Source organism: Phyllobates terribilis, unplaced genomic scaffold (genome assembly GCF_046119375.1).
Source record: "Phyllobates terribilis strain yellow unplaced genomic scaffold, ASM4611937v1 Scaffold_5__5_contigs__length_657084704, whole genome shotgun sequence".
NCBI classification, from domain to species: domain Eukaryota; kingdom Metazoa; phylum Chordata; class Amphibia; order Anura; family Dendrobatidae; genus Phyllobates; species Phyllobates terribilis.
In genome coordinates this window covers 232,094,094-232,113,626 of record NW_027362765.1, presented here as the reverse complement: position 1 = coordinate 232,113,626, position 19,533 = coordinate 232,094,094, and the positions used below count along the sequence as shown (strand labels likewise).

Genomic DNA, 19,533 nt, shown 5'->3' with positions numbered 1-19,533 from the left:
GTAAAAAGATTTGCAGGACCCCAGTCCAGCGACCACATCTGATCAGAGCCCAGCAAACCTCCTCCTACCTGCTAACAACCATGACTCTTCTTCTGAGGCCCAACATCATCATTGTGGAGTGACGCAGACATGATGTTATGTCGGGCCTAGTAGTTAAAAGTGCTGGGGACACAGTCAGATAGCAGGAGGTTTAGACGGCTCTGGTCCGGTGGCCAGACTACGGATGTGGCCCCTGAACCACAGCCCTGTGAACCTTTTCATTCAACTCTACTGTTTACAGCTATTTTATGGATACTTTTTATACCCCTTTAGCACACCATACTCTTTTGCCTCTTAGATGCCCTCAAATGCTAACTGTTTTTTCTCCACTAAAAGCCTAGGATTTCTCAGGAAAAACAACAACTGCCCTGCTGTAACAAACAAGCAGCTGCTGCAAAAACTACACTGCCATCAATCAGTGATCTGTAGCTACTGAACACTGGCTATTACTTGCCACCCATTTTGCATACCATAGAAGGGCTTTTGCACTAGATTTTCCCTACATTTGGAAATCCTATTACTAATCTTTAAAGTGGACCCATCATCAGATTTGATAATACAAACTGCATACATTATTAAATAGACCTCTTAGACCTGATGGTGCTTGTGCACTTACACTGAAAGTCCATATCAGAATGGCTGTATAATCCTTTTAGAGCTATAGCTGAATTCACATATTTTAAGATCAGGATTATACAGCCATAATGACATGAAATGTTACAGTTAGTGCATCAGTCCCATTAGGTCTAACAGAATCTGTCACCAGTTTTATGCTGCCCTATCAAAGGGCTGCATAAGGTAGGGCTAGAGACCCTAAAGAGCAGCACGGTGGCTCAGTGGTTAGCACTGCAGCCTTGCAGCACTGGGGTCCTGGGTTCAAATACCACCAAAGGGCAACATCTGCAAGGAGTTTGTATGTTCTCCTGGTGTTTGTTGTGTTCCCGGTTTCCTCCCACACTCCAAAGACATACTGATAGGGAATCTAGATTGTGAGCCACAATGGGGACAGCGATGATGATGTCTGTAAAGCGCTGTGGAATTAATGGCGCTATATAAGTGAGTAAAATAAAAATAAATAATGCTGGGCTCATAGCAGTAGTTTTGATAAAACACGTTGGGACTATTTAAATCCCAGTTTTCTGACTCCAAAGTTTGTGCGCAACATGGAGTTGTACCAAAATTTTGCCACTTTTGCCATTCTCACACCAAAATAGGTGGAGCCGGGGTAGGACAGGGAGTTGCTATGTCCACCCATCAAATTCGGCAAAAGTGCTGGCGTTTCTTACACCATAAATGTTATTCCAGTGCTTGACTGACAAGGCACACGTCACTGATAAGATACGCCAAATTCATTAGGTGGGGTGTGCCTCTTAATTTGGCGCATCTTATTCCTGCTTGCCCCTCATTAAGACTGGCATACGAAACGGCAGTATTAGTGAATCGGGGAGGGGTTATCTGCTATAGCTCCTCTCAAAAGGGAACTCCTGCTATGTAGGCCTCATTATTCATGAGCTCTGGCTAGCCATGCCCCATAGCTGATTGACAGCTTTCTGCCTATGCAAATATGGTGAAAGTTGTCAATCAGTGGTAGGGCTAAACAGAACTCATTATTGAGAACACTATCAGAAAAAAACTGATTTTAGCAAAACTACAGGAAGAAGCCCAGTAAATGACACTCTCCTGGAATCAGAGTGTCTTTCCCTAATTTATGCTGCCGTAAGGTTGAGATGCATAAACCTGGTGACAGATTCCCTAAAGGTAGAAATCATCATAGAAAACATAATTAAATTCAATGAGAATTTGTGAAAGTAAAGTGTAATCTGAAATGCATCTTGCATTGAAAAATAAGTGATAAGACAGAAAGGGAACAATGCATGGATGCATATTTAGATTTATTTATTTAAATACGTGGTAGCTGCCATATTGTTTGCTCTTGTCAGGTAAAATAAAGAAGCATCCATATAATTGCAACAATAATAAGTTATTTTTACAATAGACTTGTATACCACATAGCACACTGGGAAGGGGGCTGGAGCTATACAGTGACTGTAAACCTCAGACCATGTGAGTAATGCAATTCTACTAAAATCAGTTACATATCAGTTTTGTTCATTATACATCATTATGTGACCTCAGAAGTATCATACATCTTCTGCTTACAAAGAGTCAACAACTACAGGGGGTATATAATAAAAGACCGGGTGGGTTCTCAGTGAATGGTAAGCTTTCCTGGGCTTTTACAAAGAATATACAAACGATACATAAAACGCATCAGTTATATCATCCACTGGTGCTGAACTGAATGACACTAGTGTGATCCTGACCCGAACCCGAGGCACAATGAATCCAAGAGTAATTGAAGATATTAAAACATCTGTCACTACACATAGAACACTCTGGTGACTTTTTATATCCCGATTAGGTAAACAATACATTATACTAATTTATTCTTGTAGTAAAAAATGCTTTGGCTAAAATATGACTGAGGCAAAATTACAATAATCAAGATAACAAGGGTGCAACACTGGGGAAGAATGGGGTATGAATGATGAGATGACTAGTGAAGTAGATACATAGCGGCTCTCCTACCGTTAAATATCATATTCATTGGATAGATAACAAGTTAATAATGTTTGCCATGTACATGCTGTTAAAAATGATCAGTGAAAAATTATGACACTTTCTTACTTATTATTGTGCCACCTGGTGTATAGCAATGCACACAGTCAGGATTTTATACCCCAAACTAATGGCGGGCACGTATATAAAAGAGAAATGGCCGGGGAATAGGGAGAGGCAGGAGAGGTGTAAGTGCTCTGACCACCCAATGCACTTACAACTCATTAGCTAGGTTTCTACAAGAAAGGTAAGGATTTACTCAGCATTAAAGCGCCTCTATATGCATGCCATTAGTTTGGGGTATAAAATCCTGATGACAGGTTCTCTTTAAAGGTAATGTGTCATCAGAAAATGTCCTATTGTTTAAATCAGATTTTGTGTTACAAGTATTTATAGAGGGAATCTGTCAGCAAGTTTTTGCCACCTAATTTGAGAGCAGCATACTTTAGAGACAGAGAACCTGATTCCAGCAATATGTCACTTACTAGGCTGCTTGCTGTAGTTTTGATAAAACACTGTATTATTAGCAGGAGATTATCACTAGAGGACTAGGAGCATATTCATGAGCTCTGTATAACCCTGCCCCACCACTGATTGGCCATTTATTCCTATGGACAATTTAAAAAGAAAGCTGCCAATCAGTGGTGCGGCTAGAGTTATACAGAACTCCGTACAGTGGTGCGGGTAGAGTTATACAGAACTCCGTACAGTGGTGCGGGTAGAGTTATACAGAACTCCGTACAGTGGTGTGGGTAGAGTTATACAGAACTCCGTATGCAGAGAACTGCTAGATCTGCAGCAGATAAAACAGTGATTTTATCAAACCTGAAGCAAGGAGGATACATCACTGGTATCAGGGTCTCTGCCCCTACATGGGGATACATGGGATATCCCATCCTCAGATGGGATATCAAAAACCTGGTGACAGATACCCTTTAAAATAAATGGCAATATTTTTAATTTTACATATCACATTCTTTATTAATAATAAAAAATCAGTAATCTTGCAATTCTCACTGGCTACTGGTGCTTTGGAAACTCATATTTCCTGTCCTTTTAAGAAGATTTTCAGTAAAACGATCAGTGGCAGGATTAGGGCGCAGTCAGACGGCCATATAAATCAGACCGGGATCAAACCACAGTGCATCAACTGGCCGGCAGCTCTCCCGACCCGAGTGTTACAGCTTCATGTATTTCTATGCAGTTGTCGTGATCAGGTCGGGAAAGTCGCTGGCCAGTTTGTGCACTGCGGTCCGATTTATATGCCCTTAGGGCTCTTTCACTCGTCCGTGTCTCCAGTACGTGTGGTGACAGTTTCCACAAGTACTGGAGACGCTGACACACGCAGACCCATTCAAATCTATGGGTGTGCTCTACATGCTGACATGTCCGTTTCTTTGTGGATACATGGTCTGCAAAAGTGTCTCATGCTGAACACACACGGATGACATCTGTATGTCATCAGTGTGACACGTACTGGCGCCTGGGAATCAGCGCTACAGTTAGTGCAGTTCCCAAGCGCCAGGTGCTGAATGCTGCCCTCATCATGGTTCCTTGCCGGCGCTGCGATCAGCACCAGCAGGGACAATGATGAGGGTAGTAGTGTCTGCTCCCGCAGTGTCCCTGTGTGAAAATATGAATAAAATAATAAAATCTATATACTCGCCTGTCCTAAGTGTCCCACTCTGTAATCCTCTGACCGCTGACTCCGGACAGAATGAGCCGCTCCAGTGAGCGACCCGAAGCTTTGCTGAGCTCAGGAGCGGTGTTCTGTCACTCACTCAGCGCAGCATTCTCTCCGGCGTCAGTGGTCAGAGGATTACAGCGGGGGACACTTAGGACAGGTGAGTACAGTTGTGCTCAAAAGTTTACATACCCAGGCAGAATTTTTCCTTTCTTGGCCTTGTTTCAGATAATATGAATGATAACAAAAAAACTTTTTCTCCACTCATGGTTATTGGTTGGGTGAAGCCATTTATTGTCAAACTACTCTGTTTTCTCTTTTTAAATGTTAATGATAACCAAAAACATCCAAATGACCCTAATGAAAAGTTCACATACCCTGGTGATTTTGGCCTGATAACATGCACAGAATTTGACACAAATGGGTTTGAATGGATATTAAGGGTAACATCCTCACCTGTGGACTGTTTGCTTGTAATCAGTGTGTGTGCATAAAAGCTGAGTGAGTTTCTGGGATCCAGACAGACTCTTGCATCTTTCATCCAGCCATTGACATTTCTGGATTGTGAGTCTTGGGGAAAGCAAAAGAATTGTCGATCGATCTACAGGAAAAGGTAGTTGAACTGTATAACACAGGAAAGGGATACAAAAAAATATCCAAGGAATTGATAATGCCAGTCAGCAGCGTTCAAACTGTGATTAGCAAATGGAAAATCAGGGGCTGTGTAAAAACCAAACCACGGTCAGGTAGACCAACAAAAATTTCGGTCACAACTGTCAGAAAAATTGTTTGGGATGCAAAGAGAAACCCACAAATAACATCAGCTGAAATTCAGGATTCTCAGAAAACTAGCGGTGTGGCTGTTTCAAGATGCACAATAAGGAGGCACTTGAAGAAAAATGGGCTGCATGGTCGAGTCGCCAGAAGAAAGCCATTACTGTGCAAATGCCACAAAGTATCTTGCCTACAATATGGAAAACAGCACAGAGGTAAGCCTCAAAACTTCTGTAACAAGGTAATTTGGAGTGATGAGACCAAAATTGAACTTTTTGGCCACAACCATAAACGTTACATTTGGAGAGAGGTCAACAAGGCCTATGATGAAAGGAACACCATTCCTACAGCAAAGCATGGAGGTGGATCACTGATGTTTTGGGGATGTGTAAGCTACAAAGGCACAGGAAACTTGGTGAAAGTTGAAGGAAAGATGAATGCAGCAAATATTGGAGGCAAATTTGCACTCATGAGCCCGGAAGCTGCGCATGGGACGTACTTAAATGTTCCAACATGACAACGATCCAAAACACAAGGCCAAGTCGACCTGTCATTGGCTACAGCAGAAGAAAGTGAATGTTCTGGAGTGGCCATCTCAGTCTCCTGACCTCAATATCATTGAGCCATTCTGGGGAGATCTCAAGTGCGCAGTTCATGCTAGACAGCCCAGGAATTTACAGGAACTGGAAGCTTTTTGCCAAGAAGAATGGGCAGCTATACCATCTGAGAAAATAAAGAACCTCATCCACAACTACCACAAAAGACTTCAAGCTGTCATTGATGTTAGGGGGGCAATACACGGTATTAAGAACTGGGGTATGTGAACTTTTGATCAGGGTCATTTGGATGTTTTTGGTTGTCATTAAGATTTAAAAAGAGAGAACACAGTAGTTTGACAATAAATGGCTTCACCCAACCAATAACCATGAGTGGAGAAAAAGTTTTTTTATTATCATTCATATTCTCTGAAACAAAGCCAAGAAAGGAAAAATTCTGCCGGGGTATGTAAACTTTTGAGCACAACTGTATATGGATTTTATTCTTATTTTTACACAGGGACACTGCGGGAGCAGACTCTACTACTCTTATCAGTGTCCCTACTGGTGCTAATCGCAGTGCCGGCAGGGAACCATGATGAGGGCAGCGTTCAGCACCCGGCGCTTGGGAACAGCGCTAACTGTAGCGCTGATTCCTAGGGGCCGGTACGTGTGCTCCTGATGCGGCACATGGTTGCCACAAGTGTGACACACACGGATATCTATGGTACCAATTTTTCGGGGACCGGAAATATATGGACGTGTGAAACTGGCCTTACAATGTCAGGTAATTAAGAGTTGGTGCGAAACGATTCACAGGAACGAGTCCAGCGGCCAGGTGAGTAATCTCTAGGCGCAAGCTCTCAGGGCCACCTCCCTGCACTCATGGCTCTTCTTTTGATTAGCCAGCCGGGCACAATGTCATCAAAAAAGGAACTGCAGATGCCAGGGAGTAGGAGGCGGTTTTCAAGGCTTCCATCCAGTGGCCTGAGATTACTGCCCATGTCTCTAGCCTGGGTCCTGCAAATGGATTCACAGAAAATCTACAGGAAACACCTCTGCACACAGCTGATAACACTGGAGCCACCATTCACAATAGGCGATGTCACAGATGACTGTGCTCCCCTCCCTTAACAATGACTTTTACATCCACTTATTAAATTCTTCGATACAAAAGATAGTCAGACTCTGTTCATTGTGGCTAATCTACATGTGTTATTTCTTGAACCTGGAAGTTACAGTAAAAAAATAGCCCCAGTGGCCAATATGAAAATTGCAAGAGTTTAAGTTTTTATTTTTAATACAGATTGTAATATAGTAAAACAACATGACTCTTCGGGTGATTACAATGACAGTGATATCAAACACCTATAGTTTTTTATATTGTTTTAGTATCTTAAAAAATGTCTGAACTTTGTGAAAAAAATAATTTGGTTGGTGTTACTATTTTCCCAAGACCTGTAACTTTTAGAGCTTGCTTTTTGCACGGCAAGTGGACATTTCTCATTGATACCATCTTGGGGTATATAAGTTTTCATCACCTCTTATTGGATTTTTTGTGAGACTTGTGGTGACAAAAAAAAAAACAGCAATTTTGGAGGTTTGCTTTTTGTTTCCTTGACTTATACAAACTTGCCAATCTTAAATGTGTATATATTTTTCAATTTTTTTTTTAACTGGAAAAAAGGAATGAAGAAGGGGGTGAATTATTTTTTATTATTATTTAATATTGTCTTAAAACTTTTTTTTCAGTCCTCATAGTAGATTTGAACCTGCGATCATTTGATCGTTTGTACTATGTTGCAGTATGTTGTAGAAATCAGAGTCTCCTATAAGGCCCAGCCTATAGAAGGAACATGGCAGCGATAGGGGCCTTTAGCAGGTCCCGGCTGCCATGGCAACCCATCAGCATCACGCAATTGCGCCGCAGGGGAGCGGATAGGCACCTGAATGAGTGCCTGGACTGGATCGCGGTGATAAGTGTCGCTGTCAGTGATTGATAGCAGTATTTGAGGGTTTAACAGTAGCTCATCGATACTGGTAAAGGCAGCTATGTAATACAGTTGGCTCCATGACAGATATATACATTAAGGGCTTTGAAAAAATGTATCATCAGAAAATTACCCATTTAAATCAGGTTATTATTTGAACAGTATTTATTTTTTCATTTTCTAGATCATTAGCGAAGGGGAAAAAAAACTACACTTTTTACATTGATTACTAGGCCTAATGCTTTACTCAATAGAAGCAAAAGAAAAGCTATGACCTTATTCACTTGAATAGATCTTTTTCTGCTCATCCTCTGATCTGGACAATAGCTCATTATGCACAGAGGAGGGAGGTGAGCTGTGACATCACCTATTTGTGAATGGTGGATCCTGTGTTATCTAATGTAGATAGACGTGCTATATGCAGTAGCATGGTAGGAGAAGTAAGGAGGGACCTATATTTTCAACTGCCATGGAGGAAGGAGACTGATTCTGCATGGAGGTCACCCTCAGATGCAAAGATAAGAAGCAACATGAAAAGGGAAAAGATAAAAGCAAAACATGATGAAAATTACATTTTTATGGAGCAAACACTGCAAATAACATTAAAACCACTATTAACCCCTATATGACGTAACTGTACGTCATGATCGGGAAGGGATTCCCGCAATTTGACATACAGTTACATCATGGCGATCATGCGGGAACATTGCTATTTACTAAAATTTTTTGTGCAGTATGACTATTTTTTTCTGAGGGCATAAAATTTCAAGGTTCAAAAATTGCAAATTTTTTGATATTTTCATTAAAAAAACCACTAATCATATCGACCTAAACTTACTACTATATGAAGTACAATGTGTTTACGAAGAAAGAATCTCAGAATCATAGGGATACATTGAAGCGTTCCAGAGTTATTACCACATGAAGTGACACTGGTAAGAATTGAAAAATTTGGCCTGGCCAGGAAGGTGAAAACAGGCTGTGGCGTGAAGGGGTTAACAGCCATCAATGATTTTTTGTATAAGTTCACAGGGCAGGGTCTCTTTTTGTCACCAAATCTATTAAGAAAACAGTCATTACTTTTCATCACCAGAAATTTGTTTGCTCTAGAACCAACACAATGTACAGAGTGGAAAACATGAGCGCTCCACAGACATAAAGCAGACAAATCAAAGGGCACAACAGGCGGTTGTAACAAATGCAAAGGAATGCCACAGCCAGCCCATGTGCTGACATTTAAGCTTAATGTACGGTAATACTGATCACTGAAGATGATTAGAAGAGTAAATGTTCACTGCATTGTTCTGTGACCAGTGTTTTGGGAGGTAATAGGCTTCAGTGAAGCTCCTCTATGTGCATGTAGTCTGGATAAGTGACATTTATTTAGGTGCATATTTTGTTTTTTAGTTAATACTCGGAGACGAAAATCAAAAATAGACCTTTTACTGTTTGATAAAAGTAATAAAATGGTTAGACATTAAATTAATTACAAGTATAATTAGCACATACTCAACGTGCACCAATCACAATATTGAAAAAAAAAAAAAAAAACTGCACATACACACAAAATGCGAGGAGAGAATAAAACATGCAAATCCCTAACAACACCAAAGATACTGCTGAGTGCTGAGACATAAAGCTATATACATGGGAAAGCTACATACAGCCCCTTAGATGGGAGGCAAAGTATTTATATCCACAACTTCATACTTATGAGCAGTGCACCACACACACAACTTCACACATCAGAGCTATTTCCTCCCTAACACCTCCACACAGAACAATGTGGCCTCCCACACAGCAGAGGATAAATGACCATATCTTCTACAGATCGAGAAAACAGAAGCCCGCTATCATCCTCAGCCCAATAGCAATCAGCTTGGTATAATGCCACTGCATCCTACAAAGGTGTAGCAGTCCAGCACCATGCCCATGGGTAATTGATGGATTCTCTGACGGAGCTTTACAGTACAAAGACTAAAAGAGATCATACTTATGTCCTAGTGAATGGAGATTTACGTTCTGCCCTACTGACTTGGGCATGTATTGCCCACAAAAATAGGAATGTCAGTTTTCTAATTATTCGTACTGTCCTTGCTGGTGCCCTCCTCCCTTGTGGGCTCTTTCTCAGGGCACACAGACGAGGAATTGGAAAACCTTCCGGAGTGTTTATATGCTGCACACAACTCCTGAACATGCTCTGGGGTAGGTGACCACTTCTGGAAGCCGGCTTCATTTTGTAGAAACAGTATGGCAGTATTGTGTACAGCCTTGTAATACAGATCTTCTCTGTGACCAGAATAAAAAGAGAAAAGAAATGTAAGTAGAAATAGTAGCATACAGGAGAGAAAAATATTCTGTAGGATATTGTGGCAAAGCAGAAGAACAAAAGGGTATTTTCACTCGTTTAGGACTGGCTAATGGCAAATCTTGACATGTATTATACAAAGAACTCGGCTGCAGTACCAGGTGCGGGCACTACACAGTGTACAAAGCTGTGCTGTTCTGACAACGTACACTGTTTACATTCGGCCTCATCAATATAAACATAGTGGTGCAACCCTTTAATGTCTCATCCAACAGGTTTACAGCTATGAAGTGGCCACCCTCAACACGTTATTTCAGAGCTATGTCACCACTACATACCTCTTGCACATATGCTGAGAGCCACTTCGATATTCATGCTGATAGGCTGGGAGAACCAACTGGTGGCGTTTGAAGCGACTTTCTTCCATACGCGTCAGGGCAGGTGTTGGTGGGTCCCTCCACTCTGGGATAAACACAATGAAGGACAGGGGCTGATCTGAACTCTCCAGAAGGTTCTGAAAAGACAGGGGCTGATCACCCAAAGAACAACCATGTCACCGAATAAAAGGCAGAGATACAGATTTTCTTGTACCTCAAAATGTGTGACCATGGCATCCATCAGTTCCTCACTGAATGGAGGGTTGGCCTCGAATGAACCACTTACTGGAAAGAAACTGAGACATGGCCTAGGGGAGAAAAAAAACAAGAAAATTATAAAACTCAGAGGCAGGATATTATTTATTTACAGCATCCACTATGATAGATACTCATACTGGTGAAAGTCTATGAGGACCCTGCACCTCCACAATATGCAAATTGGCTTGTCAGTCACATAGCATTATGCCTTGTTGTGACCCATATTCTTAATGATCAGTGAGGATGCCAGTACTGAATTCACACCCACTAGACACAAGGTGGGATTTGTCTCAGCAAATACGTTTGTCATACTGAGTATAATGCATAATTGATAAAGTAGCTAAAAATGATACATCCGTAGATCTGAAGACTCACCCCCTGGAGCCAAAATATCCATCTGTGTCAGGGAATGCTGAGCAGTATTGCTTGAAATAACAGTTCAAGGGAGAAGCAAAGCATTCAGAAGTAACACCAAAAATCTTGTGCAAAGTTTGAAACACGTGTACTGGGAGCGCCCCCTGCAGTCCTGAGCCTTCATATTGTGCCGTTCCAAACATCACCTGTATGATAAAAGACAGATTTGCACCATTTTTCTTTCATTGAACTTCAAAAAAAAACAACCTCAAAACACTGAAAGCGGATTACACTAAATGCCTGCCCCCCACAGACACCCCTTACTTTGTGATTGAATGTTATTGGATGTTTTCTTCTCAATGTGATGACTTCCTATATCAGTGAGAATGAAGGAGTGGAACCGGTGACAACAGCAATCACCGCTTTCTGATATATGAGGGTGAAATGTGATTGGTAGTGATGCTCTGATCCATTTCTAATAGTACTAGAGTAATAGTACTAATACCAAATGGTTACACTAACAAGAGGACATCAGGGGATTGGTAGGGTTACCTAATTCAGATAAATAAAATTTAGGAGCCTTTCTAATGGTTAACCTGAATAATCTTGTAAACGTGGATATTGCCACAGATAACAAACATTTCAATGCAATGGCAAAAAGCCACAGAATTTTCAGAGCTAATACTTCGTAAAAAAAGTGGCCGAGTCCTGTATTGGTGACTTAGGAAGATAAAAATGTTCACTTCTTGTCTGGAGTATTATAAATGCACTTTCCCTCCAGTCTAGAACTTTGAGGGTCCATTACATGAGAGTAAACCAAGGCGGAGAAGCACCTGAGTGTTTACAAGTCTTCAATCTTTACTTTTTAAAATTAGTGATGTTACTCCCAAACCTGTAAGTAACTTACTGCCATTAGGGGCAAACTGTACAATGATACTTATGAACCTCCCTGCAAAATGCTTGTACTATTATTTATCAAACAAAGAATGGAGAGATCTGTAATTTTTATTGTAGGTACACTTCACCTGTGAGAGACAGAATCTAAAAAAGGAAAACCAGAAAATCACATTGTATGATTTTTACATAATTAATTTGCATTTTATTGCATGAAATAAGTATTTGACCACCTACCAACCAGCAAGAATTCTGACTCTCACAGACCTGTTAGTTTTTCTTTAAGAAGCCCTCCTACTCTGTACTAATTACCTGTATTAATAGCATCTGTTTGAACATCTGTACAAAAGACACCTGTCCACACACTCAATCAATCGCACTCCAACCTCTCCACCATGAACAAGACCAAAAAGCTATCTAAGGACACCAGGGACAAAACTGTAGACCTGCACAAGGCTGGGATGGGCTACAGGAGAATAGGCAAGCAGCTTGGTGAGAAGGCAACAACTGTTGGTACAACTATTAGAAAATCAAAGAAACTCAAGACGACGGTCAATCTTCCTCGGTCTGGGGCTCCATGCAAGATATTGCCTCGTGGGGTAAGGATAATTCTGAGAAATGTCAGGAATCAACCCAGAACTACACGGGAGGACCTGGTCAATGACCTGAAGAGAGCTGGGACCACAGTCTCAAACATTACCATTAGTAACACACTACGCTGTCATGGATTAAAATCCTGCAGGGCATGCAAGGTCTCCCTGCTCACGCCAGAACATGTCTAGGCCCGTTTGAAGCTCGCTAATGACCTTTTGGATGATCCAGAGGAGCCATAGGAGAAGGTCATGTGGTCAGATGAGACCAAAATAGAACTTTCTGATATCAACTCCACTCGCCGAAAGAAGGATGAGTACAACCCCAAGAACACCGTCCCAACCGTGAAGTATGGTGTCCAGCCGCTTCACCGATGCCTCCATCTTGTGCCAGTCATTACACTGGTTACCCATTCGCTACAGGGTTCAATATAAACTCATTGCTCTCACCCACAAAGCTCTCCATAGTTCTGCACCGCCTTATATAATCTCTGCACCACCTCTTTCATCTCTGTCTATCCCCCTACACGTGCCCTCTGTTCTACAAATGACCTAAGACTAACATCCCCCATAATCCAAACCTTGCACCTAAGTCTCCAAGACTTCTCTCGTGTGTGCCAGTTCTCTGGAATGTACTACCCCAGATGATCTGACTGATACCTAGCCCCCACGTCTTCAAGCGCGCTTTAAAAACCCATCTCTTTAAACAAGACCACTACCTCAATGCCGTAAACTAACTTTCACCCGTTCCCTTCCTCTAAATATTATGCACAATCTGCTCCCTCCTATTCATCTGTCTTCACACCCTCCATGCATAAGATAACTTCACTTGATACTTGCACTTAAACACACTGGCAGATGACCGGATAATGCAGCTTTATATGAAAATCCCTATTTATTATAATTGCTAGACCTGAAATAACAAGCACTTTTCACCTACTGTGTCCCCCTATGCCCTTGTAGATTGTAAGCTTGCGAGCAGGACCCTCACTCCTAATGTAATTGTTTAAACTGTCTTACCTTGTATTGAATTTATTGTCTGTATGTGTCCCCGCTTAATTGTAAAGTACTGAGGAATATGTTGGCGCTGTATAAATAAAAATTATTATTATTATGGTGGGGGAACATCATGCTTTGGGGGTGCTTTTCTGCAAAGGGGACAGGACGACTGCACCGTATTGAAGGGAGAATGGATGGGGTCATGTATTGCGAGATTTTGGCCAACAACCTCCTTCCCTCAGTAAGAGCATTGAAGATGGGTCGTGGCTGGGTCTTCCAGCAAGACAGTGACCCAAAACACACAGTCAGGGCAACTAAAGACTGGCTCCGTAAGAAGCATCTCAAGGTCCTGGAGTGGCCTAGCCAGTCTCCAAACCTGAACCCAAGAGAAAATCTCTGGAGGGAGCGGAGACTCAATGTTGCCCAGCGACAGCCCCGAAACCTGAAAGATCTGGAGAAGATCTGTATGGAGGAGTGGGCCAAAATCCATGTGTGCAAGCTTGGTCAAGCACTACAGGAAACGTCTGACCTCTGTAATTGCAAACAAAAGTTTCTGTACCAAATATTACTTTGTTTTTCTATTGTATCAATTACTTATTTCACGCAATAAAATGCAAATTAATTATGTAAAAATCATACAATGTGATTTTCTGAAATTTTTTTTTAAGATTCTGTCTCTCCCTGTTGAAGTGTACATAAGATAAAAATTAGACTTCTCCATTATTTGTAGGTGGCAAAATCGGCAGCGTATCAAATACTTATTTTCCCCATTGAATAAGATTATCTCAGCACAGGGTAATTTTTTTTAAACATATCCAATTGTGGAACTTATAATTATTCAAAGATCTATTTCTTAAAATGTTGATTAAAACTAACTTTGTTCATGGGAAAACCCCTTTAAGGCCCCAACTCATCAAGACTGGAGCATGTCTCTTAATGAATCAGGAGCATCGGCCAAGAGGCGTGTGCTCGTCAAAAATCTTACCCAGTCTGTGACTGGAGTAAGATTTCTGGGGTAAGGTATGCCACAGCTCTTTAAAAATTAGATGAAACCGTGGCATCTTGCCCCCGTTCTGCTCCAGCTTCACCCATTTTGGCAAAGCTGGACAAAATAAGTGTGAAAACACCTAAAACAGAAAAATGTTTGAGCAACTCTGTGTTGCGCAAAAATGTTATGACTTTCAAAGTGATTTACGCCAAAAGTTTTGCATAATCGATTTGATGAATTGGGGCCAACGTTTACTAAAGTTATATAAAAAAAAAAAAAAAAAAAACACACCTCAAAAATCCTTATAGTACCACTGTAATGATAACATAAAAAAAAAAGAAACCGTTATGTAAACCGGTGTTTGGCAAAATTGCAATAAAAAATGAATGAACGAATGTATAAAAGTTCCTGAAACTGGTGTCCAAAAAAAGTACAACATGATGTAACCTATTATGGTCAATGTTATACATTCTTGGTTTCTCTCGTGTGGCACACCATCATTTTCGGTTTCCTGCTCCTAAGCTGGAACACAAAACCTAAAATATTTTGCACAAATGTGAACCTGGATTTGTAATTTAATTTCATGCACCAGAAGACAACCCATCAGTATTAGTTCACACGATGCGTTTTTAATGCGTTTCCGCGGCGTTTTTGCAGTTGCGGAAACGCATTAAAAACGCATGGTAGAAGGGCAGCAATGTTCCCCAATTGAAATCCGCATGTGCTGTGCCGATGATGCGGATTTTTCCACAGCGTAAACGCTGCGCTCAAAAATCCGCAGCATGTCAATTAATTTTGCGGAAACTCTGCTTTTTTGCCGCCATTGACTTGCATTAGACCGCATAGAATCCACATCACTGTATATGTTGATGCGCTTTTCATGCGGTCTAATGTGCGGATGGTACCCGGGTGTGGAGGAGAGGACTCTCATCCAGACCCAGGTACCATTAAAAAAATAAGAATAAAATAAAAAATATATATATACTCACCTTCTGACGGCCCGCTCAGTGCTCCTGCTTGGTTCCCGGCACTTCGGGGTTGAATGAAGAAGGACCTTCGCTGACGTCAGAGTCATGTGACGGGTCACGTGACGCTGACGTCGGCAGGTCCTAAAGTCTTCACTGCCGGTAGCCGGGACCGAGCGAAGCAGGACACCGGGGGCCATCAGAGGGTAAAGTATATATTTATTTTTTTTGACATTCACACACTATATAAATCCATGCCGGTTGCATGGATTTATATAGTGTGAAGTTGACAAGCACTTTCCAAGTGATGCTAAAATCGCTTGGGAAGCGCTTGTCAACCCGCATGCGGAAATGAAAGTGAAGAACGCTTCATTTCCGCATGTCCCTGGCAGGAAACCGCATGTACAATCCGCATGCATTTTTTCCTGCCAGGGAGATGCAGAAATGCTCAGGAAAAAATCCTGAGCATTTCTGCATCGTGTGCACATACCCTTAATGATCTACATACCTGATACCTTCGCAAAAGACACCACACACGAGGCAAGAACTTTTCCGATCCTGGATCATCTGTGCAACTGAGACGATAAAGTTGAAACTACAAAAACAGTAAATTTTAGATTGGACAATGATCATAAAGAAATGCTAAACAAAGTCTAGGATTGAGAGAGTCGGCTCACCAATTTGCTGAAGTAGCTCTGGTTGATCCGTACAGACTCCCCTTTGTAACGCACACAAACCAAGCTGCCATCTTGTTGAGCATCTACTCCTGCCTGGATGGGCAATGCTGGCGTTGTCAGCCGTACTGGGTGGCAGAACACTCTTTTATCTGGAGAAGGAGCAACTGCAGCTGGCTCTGTAAAACATTTTTATTATTCCAGTGTGACTTGAATTCTCAAAGAGTTAAAATGACTATAGCAAAGTCCATAAACATTATAAACAAATATTTAGTGTCAGGTTGATGGTGAAACTGCTTTTGTTATACATCCGCACACTAACAACTGGTTACAAAGCATAGAATAGGACTTGCTACAGCTGTGAAGTATCTGAGTAACAAAATCCAACTACATAACATCGCAATTATTGGTAATGAAAACAAAAAGATGATTCATCTGGTCACCAATTTACAGTATATCAATGTTCAATATAATTTCTGGGTAAGGTGGATAGTTTTGCAACCATAGGTGTTATAGAGCGGTGTAGAGGAGGCAACGAAGATTAAGGGAATGAGTGAACTACAGTAACAAGACAGGTTATCAAATTTAGGGTTATTCAGTTTTGTAAAATGAAGGCTTAAGGGCGCTCTTATTACAATGTACAAATATATGAACGAACAGTACAAAGAACTTTCTAATGATCTTTTTACACATAGGCCTGCAATGGTGACGTCTTCTACGTCTAGAGGAAAAAGGGCTTAATCATCATCACAGCGATGCCTCTTTACTGTAAGAGCAGTGAGATTATGGAACTCTCTGCCACATGATGTTGTAATGGTTAATTCACTAGACAAGTACAAGAAAGGCCTGGATGTATTTTTTTGTAAAATTTAACATTACAGGTTATGGGTACTAGATTCTGTGATGGGACGTTGATTCAGGAAACTAGTCCTATTGCTGGATGTGGAGTTGGGAAGGAATTTTTCCAATAATATGGGAGATAACGCTGCCACATGCAGATTTCTCTGGATCAATATGTTAGGCTATAGGTTAAACTTGATAAACTCTTTTGTCAATCCAAACAACTACAACTTCTATTTACACATGAAATTCAAGCGGGTGCTGGAAGTTCTCCAATTAGATGGGTATTAATGATGATGCTTAAAGCTTTTAAATTCAGTGTCCATCTAGATCAGAATTTCATTTCTAGGTCCAAAATGATACATGGAGTCATGTCACAATTTATCACTAGAGAGGTAGGAGCTCGAGTTTTCAGCTTCATTTTACGCAGCCATATAATTAAAGGCTTATACTCCTCCACAACTACATTTATATTGTTGCTTCAATGCATCTAAATTGATCACATTCATGCAGTAGAAATAGTCGAAGATTGGACCAGATTGAAAGGATTATGACTGCACGATCAGATTATACATTGTTTGTAGTTTGTTATCACTGGTCTACATAAAAGCTCTAAATAGAAAACTAATAAATGTTTCAAAGACTATCTGCCAATGTGCTTCACTTTTCATTGAACCTCATAATGACAAAGCACTGGAAACTTACGGCATTTGGTTTTAATCCCACTCCATTGTTAATTTACAAATCAGAATTTAAGCTCCTACAATCTAGCAAGAGCAGGTCAGGTGAACTCTGACGTTTATTTCCACTCCTGTCGTCTCTTCTGCCAGTGATAGCGCAATGTACAGTAGGTATAGAGGCATCTGCACTGCAGACCTAGCTCAAAGTCTAACAGCGACTTGTGTCACTGTAGTGGGCTGTTTTCCCCTTCTATAGCTGCTCCAGTTACAGTGGAAAAAATGCACCATGATATTATTTAGGGCACGTATATATTTGGGACAAATAAAAAATAAAATAGCCAGCTCCTTCACCCTCCGAAAAACCCAAACAAAGACAATTATAGTCATATTGAATGCATTTTATTACATAGCAAAAAACAAAATAATTACAAATTAAGTAGCCACGCGAGCGAAATCACTTGAAGAAATCAGATTATGTAGTTTAAAATGTGTGCACAGTAAAAAATAAATAAATAAAAATAATACAAAAGAAAAGCAATATTAAAAATGTTCTATATTTGAGCCATAATTCACAAACATAATTCAATAAATGACAGGGTAATTTATATGTAGATCAAAAAAGCAACAACAAAAAAACAATTTCTCCTATATAAAACAAACCAAAAACAAAACAAAAAATGTCATTAGGGCCCTTTGAAACAATAGAAAAATAGATGTGAAAGTACTAATAGACTTCTATCTGCAAAAGGTTAAAGACAATGAGCACTAAGCAATGTTAATTATTCTTGGTTGTGTTGATTGCACACTGCGATTATCATTACAATCCCTCACAAGCTTATAACTCTTAAAGCAACTCTCCGATGCAGGGATCAACCATATGAGTGCTGGCCATTCCAAGTTCGCTACTTTGAGAAGTGCGGCACCCATGCTTGTGGGAAAAAAAGACCCTAAAACACTGGATCAGAGGCAGAACAAAGCAAAAAGAGGGCCCAGGCAATCCGGTGTCCATTTTGGTGGAGTCGGTATAAAATAGTCCGACTTAATTATATATAATTAATTGGGAACAGTAGTTCAATGCAGTATGTGCTGCATATTTTTTCATAAGAATTTGAGAAAGTCATGAAATGTCTGTTCTGTTCCTGATCTAAGGATCTCGGCTTTTAGTTGAGATGAACCTGTGCTGCACTTTATGTACATGCTCAGTAGTGAAGATCCTCATCTACAGATCAGAGGAAAAAGGCACTGGGAATGAAAGCCTGCACTCATCTCAGAACTGCTAGAGTCAACAGGAAAACAGGATTAAGCTTGATTATTGTATCATAACGGTGATAAACAGCCTGATGTTACCATTTTACTACTGTAAATGTACCACTTAAACATGAGCCATGTATGAGGGAGTCAGGGTCAGGAGTGGGAGTCAGGGAAACTGAGGAGTCAGAGTGGGAGAGTTGGCCTACCCACGCCACAACCCTGCCAGCAATATTATATGCTATTACATGGTACATTTTTGTCCTTGTACCAGAAGGTTACTTTACTGAATATAATATAATGAGCAGTAACAAATCCACTGCTCTACAGGAAGTTCTCCATCAATTACTACTAAATATATAATTTTATTGACACTTTAGAATTACACTTTTCTTTTACTATGGTGTATGTTTGTGACACCATATAATATGAATACTCATCACTGGCTGTATCAGAAATCTATGCATCTAATAATACATACACGGCTATACACAGTACTCAGCATAAATGGGTGTACCCCCATTGAAAAGGAAGATTTTAATCAGTATCTCACTGAACACAAGAACAATTCCAAAATCTTGATAAGACTGAGCTTCATAGAACATTGTTTTAACTCATAACATGAAAGTAAAGTTAATAATATAACAGCACTCATGCAGCCCCACAGAAAAACACTGCTACCGCCATGTTTCAATGTAGGCACCATGCATTTTTC

The 19,533-nt window shown here is 40.6% G+C and overlaps 1 protein-coding gene across 2 annotated transcripts in view; it reads right to left on the bottom strand.

The window, feature by feature from the left end:
- Positions 1 to 7,227: 7,227 nt before the first annotated feature.
- PCIF1 (phosphorylated CTD interacting factor 1) overlaps positions 7,228 to 19,533 on the bottom strand; it is a 93,314-nt gene continuing 81,008 nt past the window's right edge. For both annotated transcript variants that reach the window (XM_073683904.1, XM_073683905.1), the window contains exons 11-16: positions 16,054 to 16,229; positions 15,885 to 15,971; positions 10,962 to 11,146; positions 10,543 to 10,636; positions 10,290 to 10,465; positions 7,228 to 9,932 (exon numbers count right to left, since the gene is read on the bottom strand). In XM_073683904.1, coding sequence (XP_073540005.1) covers positions 9,719 to 9,932; positions 10,290 to 10,465; positions 10,543 to 10,636; positions 10,962 to 11,146; positions 15,885 to 15,971; positions 16,054 to 16,229 — 932 coding nt within the window. In that variant the 3' untranslated portion in view covers positions 7,228 to 9,718. The remainder of the gene's footprint in view (positions 9,933 to 10,289; positions 10,466 to 10,542; positions 10,637 to 10,961; positions 11,147 to 15,884; positions 15,972 to 16,053; positions 16,230 to 19,533) is intronic.